The sequence below is a fragment of the Spinacia oleracea genome, chromosome 6 (genome assembly GCF_020520425.1).
Source record: "Spinacia oleracea cultivar Varoflay chromosome 6, BTI_SOV_V1, whole genome shotgun sequence".
In the NCBI taxonomy this organism is placed as follows: domain Eukaryota; kingdom Viridiplantae; phylum Streptophyta; class Magnoliopsida; order Caryophyllales; family Amaranthaceae; genus Spinacia; species Spinacia oleracea.
In genome coordinates this window covers 47,041,956-47,062,421 of record NC_079492.1, presented here as the reverse complement: position 1 = coordinate 47,062,421, position 20,466 = coordinate 47,041,956, and the positions used below count along the sequence as shown (strand labels likewise).

General features: G+C 35.3%; 1 protein-coding gene across 3 annotated transcripts; it reads left to right on the top strand.

The window, feature by feature from the left end:
- The first annotated feature begins 6,793 nt into the window (after window positions 1-6,793).
- Window positions 6,794-12,909, top strand: LOC110795666 (protein AGENET DOMAIN (AGD)-CONTAINING P1-like). 3 transcript variants are annotated; one of them, XM_022000684.2, is made up of 6 exons: window positions 6,794-7,058; window positions 7,298-7,405; window positions 8,380-8,824; window positions 9,763-9,893; window positions 10,091-10,498; window positions 12,683-12,909. In XM_022000684.2, the coding sequence occupies exons 2-5, from the start codon at window positions 7,359-7,361 to the stop codon at window positions 10,131-10,133; spliced, it is 666 nt and encodes a 221-aa protein (XP_021856376.1). In that variant the 5' UTR covers window positions 6,794-7,058; window positions 7,298-7,358; the 3' UTR covers window positions 10,134-10,498; window positions 12,683-12,909. The 3 variants fall into 3 exon arrangements, with proteins under 3 accessions (XP_021856376.1, XP_021856374.1, XP_021856377.1); XM_022000682.2 differs by having other exon boundaries at window positions 6,794-7,062; XM_022000685.2 differs by having other exon boundaries at window positions 6,796-7,062; window positions 8,380-8,821.
- Window positions 12,910-20,466: the final 7,557 nt, after the last annotated feature.

The window sequence follows — 20,466 nt, the reverse complement described above, 5'->3', positions numbered from 1 at the left end:
AGCCCAAATTGATCATGACTTCTTCCAAGAAACTCCACTCAACAGTGTCATAGGCTTTCTGCAAATCAAGTTTCATCAAACAGCAAGGAACATGCTGACTGTTTCTATACATTTTTACAATGTCTTGGCATACTAGAACATTGTGCAGAATTGACCTTCCAGCCACAAATGCACCCTGATTCTGGGAGATGATATCTGGCAGTACAGAGTTCAACCTTTCACACATCAGCTTGGAGATACATTTATAAATAGGAGAGCAGCAATCAATTGGTCTGAAATCCCCCACTGAAGCAGGAACTTTGATTTTAGGAACAAGAGTGATGGAGGTGACATTCACTTCCCTTAGAATTTTGCCAGATGAGAAAAAATCAGTGATGGCCCTATGAACATCAACTTTGATGGTATCCCAAGCTTCCTTGAAAAAATGATTGTTAAAACCATCCATTCCAGGTGCTTTAGAGCTAGGAATGTCATCTGGAACTCTCTTAACATCCTCAATAGTGAAAGAACAATTCAATCTACTCCTGTGCTCATCAGTCAATCTAGGTCCCCTATCCATGATGGAATTTAGAACAGGTGTCCTATTCTCAGTATTGGAACAGAAGAGAGACTTATAGAACTGAACAAAAGCATCTTGTACCCCATTAGCAGTTTGAATCCACTTACCAGAGCTGTCATGGATGGAGTGGATTCTATTATGTTTTCTCCTCTGTCTAATACTTTGGTGAAAAGCTTTGGTGTTCTCATCACCATTCTGAAGCCAGTGAACTTTAGCAGTTTGTTTTAGGTAGGAAAGGTAGTTATCTTTAGCTTTCCTATATTCAGCAGTAATAGCTTTCTCATTTGCAGCAAGAGCATGGTTCCCAGGATTAGCATGAAGAACATTTTAGGACTCAATCAATAACTTATGGCATCTGTGGTGTTCAGTTTCCACATCACTATATCCCTCCCTATTAAGGCCCTTAAGATCAGCCTTAATCCATTTTAGTTTCTGTAACACTCTATACATGGGGCAACCATAGACATACTTTCCCCAATTTGTGTCCACTATGGCATTGAATCTAGGGGAGGAAGTCCACATATTGAAAAATCTAAAAGGTCTTTTCTGTGGAGAGTTTTGGTAACAGTTGAGGACCATAGGACAATGGTCAAAATCACCTTCAGGTAGGAAGGTTGCTTCAGCTAGCTCAAACCTGTCTCCCCATTTAGTGTTAGCCAACACTCTATCAATTCTGGAAAACACTCTATCTTCACCATCTTGTTTATTGTTCCAAGTATAGAATCTTCCCATTGTTTTGACTTCATTCAGCTGACAGTAGTGCATACAGCTTCTCATAGGCTGTATTTCAGACATTCTAACTGAAGAGCCAATTCTATCATCAAGATCCATGAGAGCATTGAAATCCCCCATAATGATCCATGCCTCACTGCATTTATCAGCAATAGCTTTAAGAGAATCCCATAGAGGTTCTCTGGTGGTTTTGTCATGCAGACCATAGACAAAAGTACAATGGAACCCAGTACTAGTTCCTCTAGGTGTAACAAAACAATGGATAAATTGAGTGTGCACCAACACAATATCAACCACAAAGGCATCAGGATCCCAAGCAATAACTATCCTACCATTTTGATGGCAGCTGAGATTGGTAGAGAAACACCAGGTAGGACAAACATTGAGATACATATCTCCCATTCTAGGGGCTTTCACCCTAGTTTCAAGAAGACTGAACAATTTGATGTGATGAGAAGCAATAAATCTCCTCACCTCCCCTTGTTTATCTCTTCTGTTCAGCCCTCTAACATTCCAGCAAAGTAAGTTATCCATTGGGAGAAGGGGATGTCACCCCCTGCCCCAACAGACCTCCCACCTGTTCCACACATTGCAGCTCATCATCATTGTCATCATCATTTAGTACCATGAAGGAGTTTCCAGTGTGTACTGGTTTCAACTGACTGCACATGTGTCTACTGAAGCCAGTAGCAAGACTAAACCCTTCTGCATCTACTTCAGGAGCATTGGTTGTCTCCTTTCCTGTAGGGACAGTAATGGGAACCAAAGGAGTTGCTTGCTTCACTTTAGGAACCCACTGCTTCTTCCCTTTATTGACTTGCTTATGGCATTTCTCCTGTGTGTGTCCCATACCCTTGCAAATAGAGCATGAGATGGGGAGCCAATCATACTCCACCTTCTGGTCTACTACCTTGCCTTTTTCATCTAGAAATTGAATCACATCTGGAAATTGTTGATCCACTCTCACTTCCAGCAACACCTTGGCAAACATCAGTTTGTCTCTATTTTGGGTTGCCTGGTCAACTTTGATCATAGTACCAATCACACCAGCAATTTTACTCAAACTTTTATCACCCCAATATTTAACATCAAGCCCATGTAGTTTAATCCAGATAGGAACCAATTTCACAGGGTCCTTGTTAAAATTGTTGTCAGGTGTCCATGGTTTCACAATCACAGGTTTAGAATCGAAAAACTGAGCACTACCCTTCAGCACCTTCTAGTAGTTCTCCATTGTAGTAAAACGAATCAAGAAAACCCCCTTCCCAACCATTGCTACCTTGTATATCCCCAATTTTCCCCAAATTCGATTCACAAAACCAGACATCACATTTTGGGGGGGGGGGGGGATTAGCACCTAAGATATAGCAGATAATCGAAGATTGCCGAAAAGCAACTTCATCCACAATATCCTCATCATCAATCTTGATCAAATCAGGTTTCAGATTGTCATTCACATTACTTCTAGGTAATTGTGTTTCCCGATTGATCAAAGTTGCTCTGTTTTCTGAGAAACCCCCATTCCTGCCATTTTGCGATTGAAAATGAGAGGAAAGGGTCTTACCAGCACTTAGACCATTAATCCAAGCATTGAACTCGGTTCGCACCTGAGATTGATGCTGCAAGTCTCTCAAAGCTGTTGTTGGTGACAGAATTTGGCCTTCCATCAAAGCTTCAATATCTGGGTTTTGCATCGAGTTTTCGGAGATGGTGTCAAGGTCCTCTAATGGAGTACTAGGGGATCCTTTGGCTGTCGCACGAGTAATCGGCTTCACCACCATAACATTCGCTGAGTTTTTCTCTCCATTGTTGAGCTTGCTTGCCTGCTTTCGAGGTCTTCCCATGGTGTCGAAGAGGTCGCCTCTTCGAAACCTCTCAGCCGCAAGTTTTTCGCTAGGTTTTAGTTTAGGAAAATTTGGTAATATTAATCCAACCTTTTGTCGATTTTCTTTTATTAAGCCCACCTATGGCATATTTCTTAATAATCCCACCTTTACTACCTAACGACTTTTATTACGCCTAACATGTCATAAACTTGTTGTAGACGGTAATATGTCTTTAAGTGGCAGTACTCTCTCTCGATATATTCAGTCATCATCATCACTTTATCACCACATTGTTGACTTTTTCACCTGTTATTGGTCAATTAAGCCCAATAAAAGTCGTCGGGTAGTAAAGGTGGGATTATTAAAAAATATGTCGAATGTGGGATTAATAAAAGAAAATCGGCCAAAGGTTGGATTAATATTTCCAAATTTTCCTTTAGTTTTCGAGGCTTTAGTTTTTCGAATGCAAAATTTGTAATTTTTATGATGTTAAATTAAATATTTGCGAATCTTGTATGTAAATCTTGAATCTATGATTGACCTACTGTATATGTTTAACAATTTTAAGGCCTAATCTTATTAATTATACAACCTAATTTGTAATTGTAATTAATTTGTTGAATTTCAAATAATTTAGAATTTGTTTTGAATTTCATAATTATATGATAATTTAATTAGGATCCTTGATTAAAAACAACCATAAAATTTGTTAAACTTGAATTTTTTTTTAAATTTTATGACCTAGATTTTAATCCCTAAAAATACATGTAATCGGAAATTAATTTGAATAATAAATTTTCGATTTTTCGCCTAAATTTAGTGAAATTAGTATGAATTATTTATTTTGTCGTTAAATTTATAATATAATAGTTATTAATTTTTACAAAACGATCACCAATCTTGCACGCACGGAGCAATGTAAGCTAAGTGTTACCCTTAAGGGGTGTTGCATAGTGTGGGCATGCGACGACGAGCAAGGGAGCTCGCGCGCCGCTGCGCAAGCCCCTGCCCAGCGCGCAGGCAGCAAGCACATCACGAGGCTGGTGCGCTGCTGTGGTGCATCACTCGGCCAGCAACAATGCAGGCCCTGGGCGCTGCCTTGTGCACGCGGCCCATGGGCGCTGTGGCGTAGCTGCTTCGGCGAGGCTTGGGCTTCGGCCTATGGCCTTGCCTTGGTACGTTTGGGCCGTTTTGTTTATGTTTCGGTTGAAAACGATTTTAATTAAATTTAATTTCGTAATTTAATTTTCTCTCGGAATTTAATTTTGATTAATTTAATTATTATAAATTATTTTATACAAATTATTTTACTAAAATTAAAACCTTGATAAAATTTAAATTAATTAATTTTAATCAACTTAAAATAAAATAAAAGGATTTAAATATTATTTTATATGAGCTTTAAATTTTAATTAAATTTGTAAGTTTCCGGTTAGACTAGGAAACACAATTTTATGTTTAAAATTTGTAAAGCATGTAAATTTCTTGGTTTTAGTGGGAGCTTTTAGTCACTCTTGATTAGTTCTACATTCCTTTAAGGTTAAAAGAACTCGATTAGCTAATAAGGTTGAATAATTTGTAGATTATTGGAACCATTTGATTAGTTGCTGCAAATGTTTATGTGATGCATAATTTGTTCTACTAACTTGCTATGTGGGCCATTCATTGATAAATGAATGGGTGAATGGTATATTGTAAATGTACTGTTTTGCAGGTTATGGAAAGTGACTAGTATGGCCCAAATAGGATAGAAAATATGGTATGCATACCATTAATTTGAATGTAAAATTGGTCTAATGCACCAAAGTTTTTATTTTAAATATGATCTGCGTACCATCAAATAGTTGTAATTAGTTTTAATTATAGCATATCCTATTTGAAGACAATGGCGCCTCCCATGTTGAAATTCAAGACGGAGTTTACAATCCATTTTCAAGACGGAGTTTGAAGTTGAAGCTTCAAGATGAAGTCGGGCCATATTAGATCACATTTATATCTTATGCATGCTCTAAGTTATTTATTGCTTTAAATATATTTTAATTATGCATTAGATTATGGCTTGATTATGTTGCACGATTAAGGATCTTAGTTCACTTAAAATCTAACCAACATAGTAAGAGCCTTAAGTTGCAAACTTTAAAATTTGAGTTAAAAGGTGTCATGCCAAAATAACACTTACTTGGATAACCTTTACATCAATATAAGTAACAGTTTTCCGCCATAGCGAGGTGTTACTTGTTGATTCTAAAGGGGTAAGGTACACAAATAATTGTGAGTACATGTTAGTTTTGGTGAAACTCAACGATATAAGTAAGGAGTCCTTTTATGTCGTGGCAAATGATATAGGTTTACCTAATAAGTTCTTAGACGTACCTGTCAACCAAGAGTAGTTTTTAGACTATTAGCAAAGGATTTGCTTACCTAAAATATTTTAGAATTGAGTCTAAAAACATAATGTGCTTAATTCTTCAATGATTTAAGGATCTTGGATTCATTTTATTCACACCTGCCAGAACAATAAATTCGAATAAAATGCCAATGACTTGTTTAAATTGCATGATTGCTTTAATTTTCAAGTTATTACTCATGATAAATGTTTAGACTTTGCATGCTTCAATGTATGTTTTAATTATTGTTTATAATTAAATATCTTACACTGCAGTAAATCCTTTTAGAAAGGTAATAGTAAATTTCCTCGATTGGTAGCTAATCCAAGAACGATTCACGGAAATGAGAGAAAATGAGCAATTTAAAATGTACGTTTCTTTTAGCGACTTTTATAGTTGTTTTCGAGTATCAAAGTCGAATCAAAAACCGATTGGTGCTTGTGAATTCAAAATACAATGTAGTTTTGAGATCATAAAGCATTGAGTTTAAACGCTCAGCTTTACCAATGGTTAACAACCTAATATCTTTTATCCATTTAATTCTCGAATGAGTCTAGTCCCTAGACATTCGAATAGATCGATGCATAGAGAACTTTAGAAGCTTCTGGTAAGATCATCTAGTTGAAACAGAATATTCAACTTAAATAAAAATGGTAAGAAATTTGTTGGAGTGACATTGGACATGTGTAACAAAGTATAAAAGTCAACACTAGAGAAGTCAATTTTTAAGGCTATAAGAAAGGGTACAAGAAATAGGAAAACAAGGAACAAATGAAAGGAATTTACGATTCCGTTTCTACCTATAAGTTTATGTTTGAAGAGAAGTGACCTAGCAATCAAACTTCCTTGGTATCATATACCGCTTGAGGTTTTTACTTCGGTAATAACTCAAACAATGGAAGCTAAGCTACACTAATGGCCTACAAGTGGAAAATGAAGCATAGCAATGCTACATTAGTTGTAGGGTCATCTAGTTTGTTTAAAAGTCCTTTCAAGGCTGGAACTTGACGGCTATTTTGTTCCATAATCAGCATACGTAAATTTCTGTTTTCAAACACAAAAAGACTCACATTCAAGAAAAACAAAAACAATGTTTGTTTGTTTATTCACTAGAGGGAAATTTGTCATGTGCTTCCCTTCAAATGCGGCTCATTTGATAAATTGGCAGCACTTGAGAGCACAAACAAAAAAAGAAAAAATATATTTTCACAAGTGCGGGCTCATTTTAGAACATTGGCAGCGCTTGAGTTCAAGTACGGGCTATTTTACGAACTAGCCCGCACAAAATATTTCCAAAAAAATTTCATTTCCCCTTCTCTCTCCTTCCTCTCCTCTGGTTCAACGTAACTTCAATTTCCCGTTTTCCTCTCTTCCCCTCTCTGGTTTCTCTCCTTCCCCTCTCTGTTTCAAACTTCCTGCACACACCGCACTGTTGTTCCCCCACCGCCGCATCACCACAGATGTTCCCCCACCGCTCACCGCTGTTGTTCCCCCCGCCGCTGGCCGCTGCATCCCTGCTGTTCCACACCGCCGCGTCGCTCCTCCTTGTATCTTGTAGGTTTGTAATTTAAATTTAATTACTTGTTTCCGATAATCTTGTTACTGTAATGATGAATTAGTTTTTTGTTTAATTTGAAAGATTTAGGTTTTATTTTTGTTATTTTTGAAATATATTTATGAGAAATTACGTGAATTAGGTCTCTACTCCCCGATAAATTGGAACTATTAGGATCAAATGTGTTTTAATTTCTGATTTAGGCTTTCTGTTGATTGTTTTGGAATTGGATTTTCAGGAGGACACCCCGAACATCAATCATTAGCTTTCTTAAATTTGTTCGATGAAGTTCAGCGGGAATGGGAGATGCACTAAGAAGTTCAGGAGGACATCCAGTGATGCCAAGGTAATATTGCAATTAATGTCCATGTGATTTCAATTTTTCTTTCTTTGTTTGTGTATTATTATAGGGTTCTTATTGATTGAAGGGTGTGGTGTATCAAAATGAATCGTTTTGGGGTTTTGTTGTTGTTGTGATTATTAGATTTTGAAGTTTCGTTGACCTAATTTTCTGTATTCTATCATATTGGTTAGAGAAACATAATTGTTTCTAATTTTTTTTTTATAATTTGAATGATGGATTACGGCAATTCTGGAGAGGTGATGAAATATGATTTATATGTTCAGTGTTGTCTGTACTGACTGCATTCTATTGCTGCTAATATGTCGAATTTGAATTGGAAATTCTTTAGTTGATTCCCAGAGTCCACAAGGATGAAATTGATCGATGATGTATCATTACCTAGGCTGAATTTTGATTTCTAAGGGTTATATCTCTGTGGTGATTACTGTTTCTCCCTAACGACTCTTGTGGCATGTAATTGTAAATCTGTACGTGGTTGTGTTGCCGTTGCATATGTGCTGCTAAGAGTGATCACCCTTGTCCAGTTAGTTAGTTTCTTATTTGGATCCTGATGACTTGCATGGTGATGTAGTAGTTTGTACTTCCAGGCTCTAGCTAGTCTGTTGAGATCTGGAAACAATCTAACGCAAATCATCTAACTCTGGCAAGAGTGCCAACCTTTTATTTTGTTTATTTTATTTTCTGTTTAAAATCTTTAGCTAGTTGGTTGGAAATTTCATCTTTTCTAGTATGCATGATTTCTTCATTTGGTAAATGAGTTCCAGCTTTTCTGGTATGCATGATTTCTTCATTTGGTAGGAGATTACCTGTATAAGATGAAACTACTATCTGCCATGACCATGAGCCATACTTCTCTAACTTTTGTATACTAGAAGAACAAGGTATGGTTGTCTTGATCTTAATTAAAACAGTTACTGATTGAAACTGCTTCTTTTCCTTTCGTAACAAAAATCAAGAAACGAAAAGAAGATAGATGCAGAAAAGCCACGGCAAGAAACTTTCAGAGAAGGTATGTTGGTAGAGGTTAAAAGTGATGAAGATGGTTACCATAGATCCTGGTACGGAGTCACTATTATCAGATTGTTTGGAATGGATAATTTCCTGGTAGAATATGACAGTCTGAAAACTAATGATGAGAACCAGCCTTTAAGAGAAGAAGTGTCTCCTACTGATGTTAGATCTTTGCCTCCTTGTAATCTGCACCATGGTCATTATAAGCGTCTTGATGAAGTAGATGTGTGGTGTGCTGGTGGATGGTGGATAGGTGAAATCTACAAAGTTCTGAACAGAAAGAAGTACATTGTTCAATTTGCTTTTACAGATGATAAACGAGAAGTTGATCATTCGAGTTTGAGATCTCACCAAGATTGGATTCACGGAAAATGGATAACCTCCAAGGTAGTAAGTAGTTATCTTTCTTTTTCTTGTTTGGTGAATCTTAGTTTTCTTCAGATCAGATTGCTTAGATGTACCAAACATGTTCACTTATTGCTCAGAAATAGAAAACCATTATTATTTAGTCATGCACTCATGCTTACACTGACCTGTATCATTTTGAGAAACAGAAAACCACTATAAGCAACCTAGAAATTTTCAGTTTCATTGAAGTTGCTTCCATTTTCTGCGAAAAAGGTTGCAGTATTCTGAAGTCTCACCAATCATAGGATCCACATCAAAACAACACCCTTAGGCTAGATTTCTGTAGCTTCTGCTGTGATACAGGAACATGCTTGTAAAGCATTTAGCTCTACTACTGCTAAATGGAGTATGTGACCGAAATTATTCTTTAACCAACCTTTTGAGGTTATCCAAAATCTACCACTGTTGTTCATCATGCAATGGAAGATCAGTTTCTAGGTTGGCTAGAAAGAATTACATGAAACATTTGAGAATTATTTATAGTTGAGAAAAAGTTAGGTTAAAGTAATTTTTGATGTTGAGGAGAAGACAATTTAAGAAATGTCAACCCACTGTAAGTGTCTCATAATGCAACTTTTCTTTAAAAAAGAATTATTGAATGTCTTTAAGTAGCTATTTTACTTTCTTTCCCTGAAGTCTGTTGTTTGTTCCGTCTGATCTGTATTGTTCTTGGTGTTGATATGCTCTTCTGCTATTGTTCTTAGATGGTGCATAAATATGTCGAAATTGAGTTTGAAAGAACTATGATAATCTTTTGTATTGACTAACTATCTAATTATAGTAAGATGAATATGTGGATGTTCCTAACAGTAATCCAGGCTAGTAAAAAGAATTCAGCCAGTTTATGATTTATAGCATCAGTAGTTCATTACTTCCCTTTGTATTCTGTGAAGAGTCTGAATATAACTTGGCTTCTACAGGTGCACAAAGGTGACATTTCTACGAGCTATTCACCAGCAGCTTGCTCTAGAATTCCGGGATGCCTAGACTGTGCAACACACTGTTCACCAGCAGTTTTTGATATGCTCCTCTACGACCATTTTCGACTTAGGTTTGTGCTTATATTTGGTTTGCAATCCTCTTTCAACTGTTCCTTTTCCTTCAATTAAACTCCTGTCTGTTCCTTGCATAAATAAGGTTTTTGTGTTTGAACAATGATATTAAGATGATTTGTGTGTTTTCCTGCATAAGAAGTATGGCAACGTTCAGTAGATTTCTCATATGTAAATACTATGGTTTTAAATGTAGGTATTGGAAAAATTGTCAAAGAGAAAGTCTGTGTTCATACTAGCCGTGACATACGCAACATTGCAAGCTAGTTGGTTAACATGTGGATTGAGGTTTTCCGTAAGGAGAAGACTACTAATGGTGGCTTGAAGTTATTGAGAAACATGAAAAATTCAGCATATACATGTGCAGCATTCTGCAGCTGGAAATAAGGTCAATCCGAGCTCAAAGAAGCTAGCTGTAAAACAAGTGAAATTAGAAACTGGGTTTGGCTCAAAAATAGATGATCGATCATCAGCATCACAAGTTTCAAACGGCGGACCAGGTAACAAGTTAGAGGAAGATGGGAACGTTCTGTTGTCTGAAGAAGAACAAGCTGCTCTTGCATCTGCAGATGCTGCTCGTGCTGCTACTCTAGCGGCTGCTGAGGTTTGTTACCTTCCCATCATTTATGCTTTGAATCAGCTTTTGAATGCAAACTGAATCAGCTTATTAATGAAACTTACTAGAAGAAGAAGGAAATGACAATGACAAGAACTTTGAGTTGGAAATAAGAAAGGAATACTTTAACTGTGTATTTATTTTATAAAGATAAAACCTTGTTTAGCAACTAATACTTCCTATGTTCTGTTTTTAGTTGACGCACTTTATTTTGGCAACATATTAAGAAAAGGTGACAAAGGAAGGTAATAGACAAAAACACCCCTATATTAAACATGTACCGGGTTTAAAATAATTATTTAGGTTCATTAGTTAAAAGTTGTGACCGAAATAAGGCAATTTAGTCAAAATGTGACCTATAATGATCAAACGAGTCTTAAATGTGCATAACTCTACCAAAATAGGTGATAAAGAGTCTTTGAAACATAAAATTAAGTTTATTAAACTTGTAAAAGGTTTAAAATATTTATTGAAGTTCATTAGTTGAAAGTTGGGACCGAAATAAGTCATTTTAGTCAAAATGTGACCGATAATGAACTAACGAGGCTTAAATGTGCATAACTTTACCAAAATGGGTGAGAATGAGTCTTTGGAACATAAAACTAAGTGTATTAAACATGGAAAGACTTTAAAATACTCATTTAAGTTCATTAGTTGAAAGTTAGGACCGAAAATAGCCATTTTAGTCAAAACATAACCGATAATGAACTAACGAAGCTTAAATGTGCCTAACTTCACCAAAATGGCGAGAATGAGTCTTTGAAACATAAAACTAAGTGTAAACATGGAAAGACTTTAAAATACTCATTTAAGTTCATTAGTTGAAAGTGGGACCGAAATTAACCATTTTAGTAAAAATGTGACCGATAATAAATTAACGAGGCTTAAATGTGCATAACTTCACCAAAATGGGTGAGAATGAGTCTTTAAAACATAAAACTAAGTGTATAAAACATGGAAAGACTTTAAAATACTCATTTAAGTTCATTAGTTGAAAGTTGGGATCGAAATAAGCCATTTTAGTCAAACTGTGACCGATAATGAACTAACGAGGCTTAAATGTGCATAACTTCACCAAAATGGGTGAGAATGAGTCTTTCAAACATAAAACCAAGTGTATTAAACATGGAAAGACTTTAAAATTCTCATTTAAGTTCATTAGTTGAAAGTTGGGACAGAAATTAGCCATTTTAGTCAAATTGTGACCGATAATGAACTAACGAGGCTTAAATGTGCTTAAATTCACCAAAATAGGTGGGAATGAGTCTTTCAAACATAAAACTAAGTGTATCTAACATGAAAAGACTTTGAAATACACATTTAAGTTCATTACTTGAAAGTTGGGACCGAAATTAGCCATTTTAGTCAAATTGTGACCGATAATGAACTAACGAGGCTTAAATATGCTTAACTTCACCAAAATGGGTGGGAATGAGTCTTTCAAACATAAAAATAAGTGTATAAAACATGAAAATACTTTGAAATACTCATTTAAGTTCATTAGTTGAAAGTTGGGACCGAAAATAGCCATTTTAGTCAAAATGTGACCGATAATGAACTAACGAGGCTTAAACATGCATAACTTCACCAAAATGCGTGAGAATGAGTCTTTCAAACATAAAACTAAGTGTATTAAACATGTAAATACTTTAAAATTCTCATTTAAGTTCATTATTTGAAAGTTGGGACCGAAATTAGCCATTTTAGTCAAAATGTGACCGATAATGAACTAGCGAGGCTTAAATGTGCATAACTTCACCAAAATGGGTGAGAATGAGTATTTGAAACATAAAACTAAGTGTATTAAACATGGAAAGACTTTAAAATACTCATGAAAGTTCATTAGTTGAAAGTTGTGACCGAAATTAGCCATTTTAGTCAAAATGTGAACGATAATGATCAAACGAGGCTTAAATGTGCATAAATTCACCAATACGAGTGAGAATGAGTGTTTGAAACATAAAACTAAGTGTATTAAACATGGAAAGACTTTGAAATACTCATTTAATTTCATTAGTTGAAAGTTGGGACCGAAATTAGCCATTTTATTATTACACGGTTCATTATTTCTTTGTGATGAACAAATTAAGTCTTAATTTTTTGTACGATTCAATATTTATAATATAACTAAAATGTATATATATATATTTTTTGATGGTTGATATTTTAAAGGTATTCAATAATCCGAGGGAGCGGCCTTTCACCTTTGAGGAGATACATGAAGTTTGAGAAATGTTGGCAAACGTCATTAGTAGTGATTGTCTTTGATATTTTCTTGTACTGAATCTTAAATTATGGATGCTAGTTTTTTTATATAATTGTAATGTAAACGACTTTTATATTTACAATTATATACTATTTATTTTAATTATCTATATAATTGGATAGTTTTTATATGACGTATGGAGGCTAATTAGTGGCGTGGTCAAATTGTAATATGTAGCAGGGAAATCGGTTACACAACAAATCTAGATCAAGTGCGGCTCATTTATAGGCCAAGTGCGGCTCATTTATAAGCCAAGTGCGGCTCATTTATATATCAAGTGCGGCTCATTTTTATGCTTGTGCTGCCCCTTTTTATGTCAAGTGCGGGCTCATTTTCAAATTTGGTAGCACCAAATATGTCAAGTGCGGGCTCATTTTCAATATTGGCAGCACCAAATATGTCAAGTGCGGGCTCATTTTCTAAAATTGGCAGCACAAAATATGTCAAGTGCGGGCTCATTTTCAAAATTGGCAGCACTTGAAACATCAAGTGCTGCCAATATTTTGGCAGCACTTGAAAAACATCAAGTGCGGGCAGGCCATGTGCTGCACATGTAAAATCCTGCACTAAACCCCTTAAAATGAGCCCGCACTTGAGGTTCTTTCCTCTAGTGATTTGAATGAAATGGTCATTTACGGGTCGAGTCAATATGCTTGATTAAAACAAATAACTCTTTAACAATAAGAACTTTACTAGGTTCAAATCAACCTCTTGATTTGAGTTCCACTAACCTTTAGCATTGTTACTGAGACCATATCAACAAGTTAACGTTCTAAAGCTCTATTTTGATGGATTTTTGAAAGTTGATTGATTTCTAGATCATTCAAGACAAGCTAGTCTTACTTGTTTAAAGTAATAAAGGATACGAACTATTGTTAGAACACCTAGACAATAGAGAAAGATTTTATGACTTTATTATTTCACATGGTTTTGAGTGAATATGGATTTATTTATTCAAAGTGATATAAGTTTGAATCTGTTTGGCTAGTTCAAAGATTCATAGAAAAGTATAAAATCGTCCACTTGGCATGAAATCATAAAGATCTAGGTTAGATCATGTTGATGATTACTTATACCAAATATGTTCATCAATGATTGTGTGTTGTAATTCAACAATTGAGCTCCATAAGATATGGTATATCTAAATTGGAATAATCGAAGTCAATTAGTACTTGATTCGATCAATGATGAATCATAAAGATTTTTCCTATAATTTCTAAACAAAATGCTCAACTACCACCAAACTAAACCAAATTCGTCAAAGCTATTGAAAAGTAATATCACAATATCTTTTCAATATATATATATATATATATATATATATATATATATATATATATATATATATATATATATATATATATATATATATATATATATATATATATATATATATATATATATATATATATATATAAATCTAAAGAGTTTCTAAACTCAGTGGGAGCTTAGTGTTTGTTATTCAACAAACTAAAACCCAAGAATAGATGTATGTTTCATTGTGATTTATTCAAATGAGACACAAGGGTATTGTTTCTACCAAGAATGTTTGAGAACACAATGTTTGTTTGCTCGAAATAATGTCCTTTTGAAGATTCGTTTCCAAAATGACAAGTGGGAGAAAATAGACCTCGAAAGTCTTCGAGGCGAACAAAAAACATAAACGGACATTCTGGAGTCTTTTCGAAGTTCTTCAGAAAATCTGAACACTTATTCTTTAAGGACTTTAGAAGTGGCTTTAAAGAATAGGCATCTCTTAGAAGACTTTACAAGTGTTTCAAATAGAACAGAATATTCAAAGGACTTTCAAGTATTTGTTGATATTCTATTGTTTGATGTTCTATACCCAAGTAGGCATAGAGTTCAAGTCACTGAAACTATGAGATTCTTCTATTAGATAGTGAAGAAACATAGAGTTCAGGTCACTGGAACTATGAGATTCTTCTATTAGATAGTGAAGAAACCTACAACTTATAATCAAACTATTATCATGTAGATTAATGAGTTTGTGACTTGTAAGAAAGATATGACGAAACCTAGATTCCCTAAAATGGTTAGAGGCCATATATAGACTCAAATGTTTTAGATGGTTAAAGGCCATAAAACATATTCAATGTTTTGAGGAAATTTTGTGTTTTACCACCTAAAAAAAAATCCAAATTTGTGTTTTACCACCTAAAATTCTAAAAACATTAATTTTACCACCTAAAAAAATAAATAAAAGTTCATTTTACCACCTTTTAACGGCAAAGTTAACGAAAACGTTCGTGGAGCCCAAAAATTAAGCTTCTCTTTAACCAAATTATGTGATTATATTTTTTTACTCATTCTCTTTCAATTTTTTCACCTTCTTATTTACTATTCTTAAATTCTCACCAACCATTTTTGCACTTCAAATATCCAAATTAATCAAATTACAAACTTATAGTAATATACAACATGCTTAAACATTGTTGAATTTTATGAGGGTTATGCTATACTAGCCGTTGAAGTGGGTTCAATAACGATTTCGTTAGCTTTACTATTAAAAGTTGGTAAAACGAATTTTTTTAATTTTTTTTAGGTGGTAATATAAAAGTTTGAGATTTTTAGGTGGTAAAACACAAATTTGGATTTTTTGTAGGTGTTAAATCGCAAAAAACCCATGTTTTGATGACAAAATTGAAATTTTGTTGATTTGCAAGAATAGATTAACACCTATTGGTTGCATATTGGTTCTAAGGATAAAAACCATCAAACATGGAATTGTGTACACACACAAAGCTAAAGGTTACAAGGAAATTCATGGCGTGGATTGTGTTGAAACCTCATGCATAGTCGTAATGCTCAAGTCTATAAATCAAGCAATGATTTCATATTGGTACATATGGCAATTGGATGACAAAACGTATTCCTCAATCAAATGTTGGAAGAAACTATGTACATGGTATGTCATAGGATTTGTGGATCCAAATAATGCTTAAAATGAATGCTAGCTTATGAAATTCGGGTATGGATTTAAGCAAGCAATTGGGAATGGGAACTGTATTTTAGTGAAGCTAATAAGTATTTTAGTTTCATAAAATGTACATGATTATTATAGATATATAATAAGTTTAGTGGGAGTACGTAAAACTTAATTGGTCCTATGTGTATCACACACATATCTCTCTATTGTGAAATGACATTCAAATGCTAATGACTTAGATTTGAAATTATTCGTCAATGATGGACCAAGTCGAAACTTAGTACATACTGGGTATTAAGATCTCTTTGCAAAGATCTTATAATATTGGTTTAGATTAAGTAATGGCATTTACTAAATCAAACACGAAAGACTACATTGGAGATATTCGACCAATGTGAATAAATCTAAGTAAATGTTTGAACTATGTATAAGCATTTACTAGTTAAACATCAAAGGACCTAAATGAGATTCTTAACCTATATTATATGTCAAAGAATTTAGCTAGATTTAGTATCTACTGAAACTAGATGAGCTAAAATTACATGAATAGAATTCAATTGGGAATTATTCTGCAAAAGAATTTATCATGTATGATATAATATAAGGATCGCCAAAAATGTATCGTATGGCTTTAGGCATGACGAACATATACCAATCTCTATTGGTCTAAGTAAACATCAACTAGATTGAGATTAAGAAAAACTTATGGTACTTGAAAAGGTACATAGGAATAAGTTCTTGATTCAAGGAAATAAAGATATGCTAAATATTGATGCTACACGCATAAACACTGGCAAAGGATCAAGCAAGATCCCTTTTGAGTTAACCATTGGTAAAGACGAGTTAAAGATCTTTAGAGAATCGTGTTTTGAAATGGCAACATGGATTGGAGACCATGAGTTATTGCGTGGGAAATTAAAATATTAATTTCTATGTTCTGAGATACAGATGGAAAGTCTTCCACATATCTGTGAACTGCTTGGATAAGTAAATCCAAACAAAGCATCACTAGCAACCTATACAGTTGAAGTAATAGTACTTATTGCCTAAGAAGCAATAAAACAGGGTTGTTTACGTTAAGAGTTCTTCACTGAACTTGGGTAGATCACATGTCTGCTAACTTGATGGTTCTTCATTGCAAAATGCGTAGAACTACTATTGAAGTAAGAAAGACTAGATCACATAATAAACAAACTCAAAAGATCTTATCATCCTATCTCGAAAGACATTCGATGAAAAGGATATTAATTAAGATTGGCAAAGCAAGATAACTAAACCTATGCAACAAGTGAAATACAACACTCAGATTGTGGCACTGGAAATCAAGCATAGTTTTGAATTCCATAAATTTTTTTAAAGATGGGTTCGAGGCCCATGGTTGTAAAACACTGGGGTTGAACATTTATCATATATGAAATATAATTTCATATTCCATTTAATCTTGGTTTAGTATTAAATGACGAGTCCTTTCAATTTGCCAATATATTCAAGATAGACTGTCAGGAGCAATCCTGTGAATAAGAAATGTGTATCAAGTGAACTTGAATATCAAAAGTTGAAAAAGGTCCCTGGTCAGAAGTTTTCTATAAAGGTGGACGCATAGAAAACGCTAGACGACTAAAATGCAAGATGACTAGTAGTTCTGTTTCTTGAACTATGTGGACATGGCAATGTCACAATCATTTGCATAGATACTTACTTGAGAAGATTAGTATCAGACAGACCTATGAAACTTTACTGTAAGAAATGAAAATCTGTAATAAGTAAATTTCATTACATTATTAGACACTAATCCTCACTACCTGAGTGATTTGAGATTACTTGTTTGAGAACTGGTTACTTTGACGTTGTCAAGCATCGCACCGTAAAAGGAGACTATAAGGGCAATGCTCAGGTAATCACCTATCAAACGAACTCTAACCTCAAGATCACAAGATTGGGATTGTCCTCCCATAAATCAGGATGAGATGCTGAAAGTTGTACAAGGCCACTCGGAGAGTTAGAAACTGAAAAATGCATGGCCGTGCTCAGATGAATCATAGGTTATGATTATCTGTTTATTTGATCAGTTGAACTCGGAAACCGAGAAATACCTTTGGACATAATAAGGATGACTACTCTTACCTTATGTTCATGAGCAAGCATCAAGCGACAAAGGAATTAGGCAATGCACACTTGTCCCTAAGGACAAGTGGGAGACTGAAGGAAATAATGCCCGTGGTCCAAGTATGCATTCAATGCAAAGTCTAATAAACGCGGTTCAGTATTAATTAATTACACAAGTTAATAATTCAGTGAGATCAAGTGAGCTGTATGCCTGGCTAGAGATCGCTTCAGTTCAAGTGGAATTAATAATATTAATCCACAACTTACTCTTGACTGAACCCGTAGGGTCACACAAATAGTACGTGAACGGATCAAGTCTTTAAGTGAATTAAATACTCTATTTATGAACATTCGGAAACGACCGATCTCGATTCCAGTGGGAGCTGAAAATCGTCAAAAGGCAAAATTTAGAATGCTCCGGAAATGATGATATTGCCGGAAACGGAAATATGGATCATAACGGAAATATAAATATTATCCAAGTGGTAGATGTTGCCGGAAATGGAAACATGGTACGTATCGGAAATAGAAATATTGTCGGAATCGGAAATATTGCCGGAAACGGAAATATTACCGTAATCCGAAATATTGTCGGAATCGGAAATAAATTCCGGAAACGGACATATTAAATATTTGTTTGAATCAGACATAAATTCCGTAATCGAAAATATTAAATATTTGTTCGAATCGGAAATGAATTCCGAAATCAGAAAACGAATTGGAAGCGCGACGTACGAATGATCGACGAACGAGCTTGCAAGACGCAAGGCCCAGCGCGAAGCCAGGCCCAACGCCCAACAAGCCCGCGCGCACAGAGTAGGCCGAGCAGCAGTAGTGCCCAAGTGGGCCGCGTGCATGCTGCCAGCGCCCTTGGGCCAGCAAGCAAGCAGCAGCGCCACTCGTGGGCCTACGTGTTGGGGGATGCGCGAAAGGGGTGGCTGCGGGCTGCATAGCAACATGGGCTCAAGGGCCACGCATGCAATACCTTGGCCGGTTATGATTACTTCGTTTTTAAGTAATCGCGTTTTCCTAATTCTACTCAAATTGGATATTTTAGTTAAATATGAAATACTTAGGTATTTGATTAAACGTAAAATGCTAATGATATTATTTAACTAGAATCCTAATGGATTTAGTTATTCGAATCCTAGTAGAATTCTAACTCCGTTATTTGCACCCTACAAATATGTGGTTCATGATCACAATTTATAATGCAATTCATAAGTAATATAATACATTAAGTTCAAGAGAGAATTTAATATTTTCCTAACTTTATTGTGAGTTTCCCGAGTGCACATAATACCTTAGAGAATATTTTAGTTGGTTGAATCTAAGGCGGATCCGAACGTGTTGTGGACTATCTACGGAGGGGCGACATTTGGAGTCCTAAACGTGTTTTTGTTCGGTTCGGGAGCACCTAGGGAAGGCACGCATCCCATTGTATGGATCCTAATTATGCTAATTGACTATGTGGCAATTAATTTGGATTCTTGGCTTTAGGGTTTTTCCGCATGAAATATATTGTTTATATTATTCATAACCTAACACCTTTTCCTTAGGTTTTTTATTTACTGTTGGCTTTTATGGCGCCGTAGGCGCTTGTATTAACAATGGTGCCTTTTGGCAATTTTTTTTTGGGTTTTTGCGCCGTGAGCGTATGTATGAATATTTGTGCCTTCTGTGCACGTATGTTTTTATTCCGTCTCAGTTTCATACTGATTTTCTTGGGAACAAGTTTTCTTTGCCCATGTGTGGAAGGTAACCCCAGTGTTTTAGGTGATCAGTGTAATTTGGGGCCTTAATCTAGGCCACTTCTTAGGCCATCAACCGATTAGTCTTTGTTGACGCTGCCGATGAGGAGTCGTCAGTTTTGATTGACCGTCTTATTGAGTCAATTTGTGTGTGTTTTTTACGTCTTAGCTATGAGTGTTCCGACATATGGCTTGCTGTGCCGTAGTGATAGTGAGAGTTCAGAATTGATAGTAAAAATATTTTCATAAAATTAGTGCATATTTAGCTAAGTAGCAAAGTAGGTTGGTCGTTTTGTAGGCGCATAATACAGGCCGTTTTGTTGGCTCTTACATACTTTTTCGGCCGTTTTGTAGGCTCTTTACATAAAATACCTTGACTAGACTATTGAAAATCTTAGGCACTTTTTTCTAGCTTAACTGGAATAATCTCGTTAGCTGCTGGTGGTTCCGGCGGACTTCTTCCTCCATGCTGACGGATTAAGAGTGGTGAGGTAGCAGTCCCGTGCTTGCTGTTGATCTCCATGCATAGTTCCATTCCTCCGTCGTCACATACATACTTTAGGAGCATCACTACTAGAATAATCGGATACAGGGGCAAGTCATAATTGCCTCTAAAAATGGGGATTTGGCCTCTAATGGGTTTTTGAAGCAAAAAAGTGGATGCCTCTAATAAGTCCGTCGCTAATTAGTGGTTGCCTCTAAAGGCCCCTTTTTGAGGCAACACAATGTGTTGCCTCTAAAAGCCCATACATTTAGAGGCAACCATATATCCCTGCCTCAAAATATAATTAGAGGAAACCCCATATTATTGCCCCTAAATATAATTAGAGGCATCCATTTATACTTGCCTCAAAATATAATTAGAGGCAATCATATACTTTTGCCT

Coding starts and splice junctions, on each gene's coding strand:
- LOC110795666 (XM_022000684.2), top strand. CDS start 7,359: ATGGGAGATGCACTAAGAAGTTCAGGAGGACATCCAGTGATGCCAAG. Junction 7,406..8,379: donor GGACATCCAGTGATGCCAAG/GTAATATTGCAA, acceptor ACAAAAATCAAG/AAACGAAAAGAAGATAGATG. Junction 8,825..9,762: donor AATGGATAACCTCCAAGGTA/GTAAGTAGTTAT, acceptor TGGCTTCTACAG/GTGCACAAAGGTGACATTTC.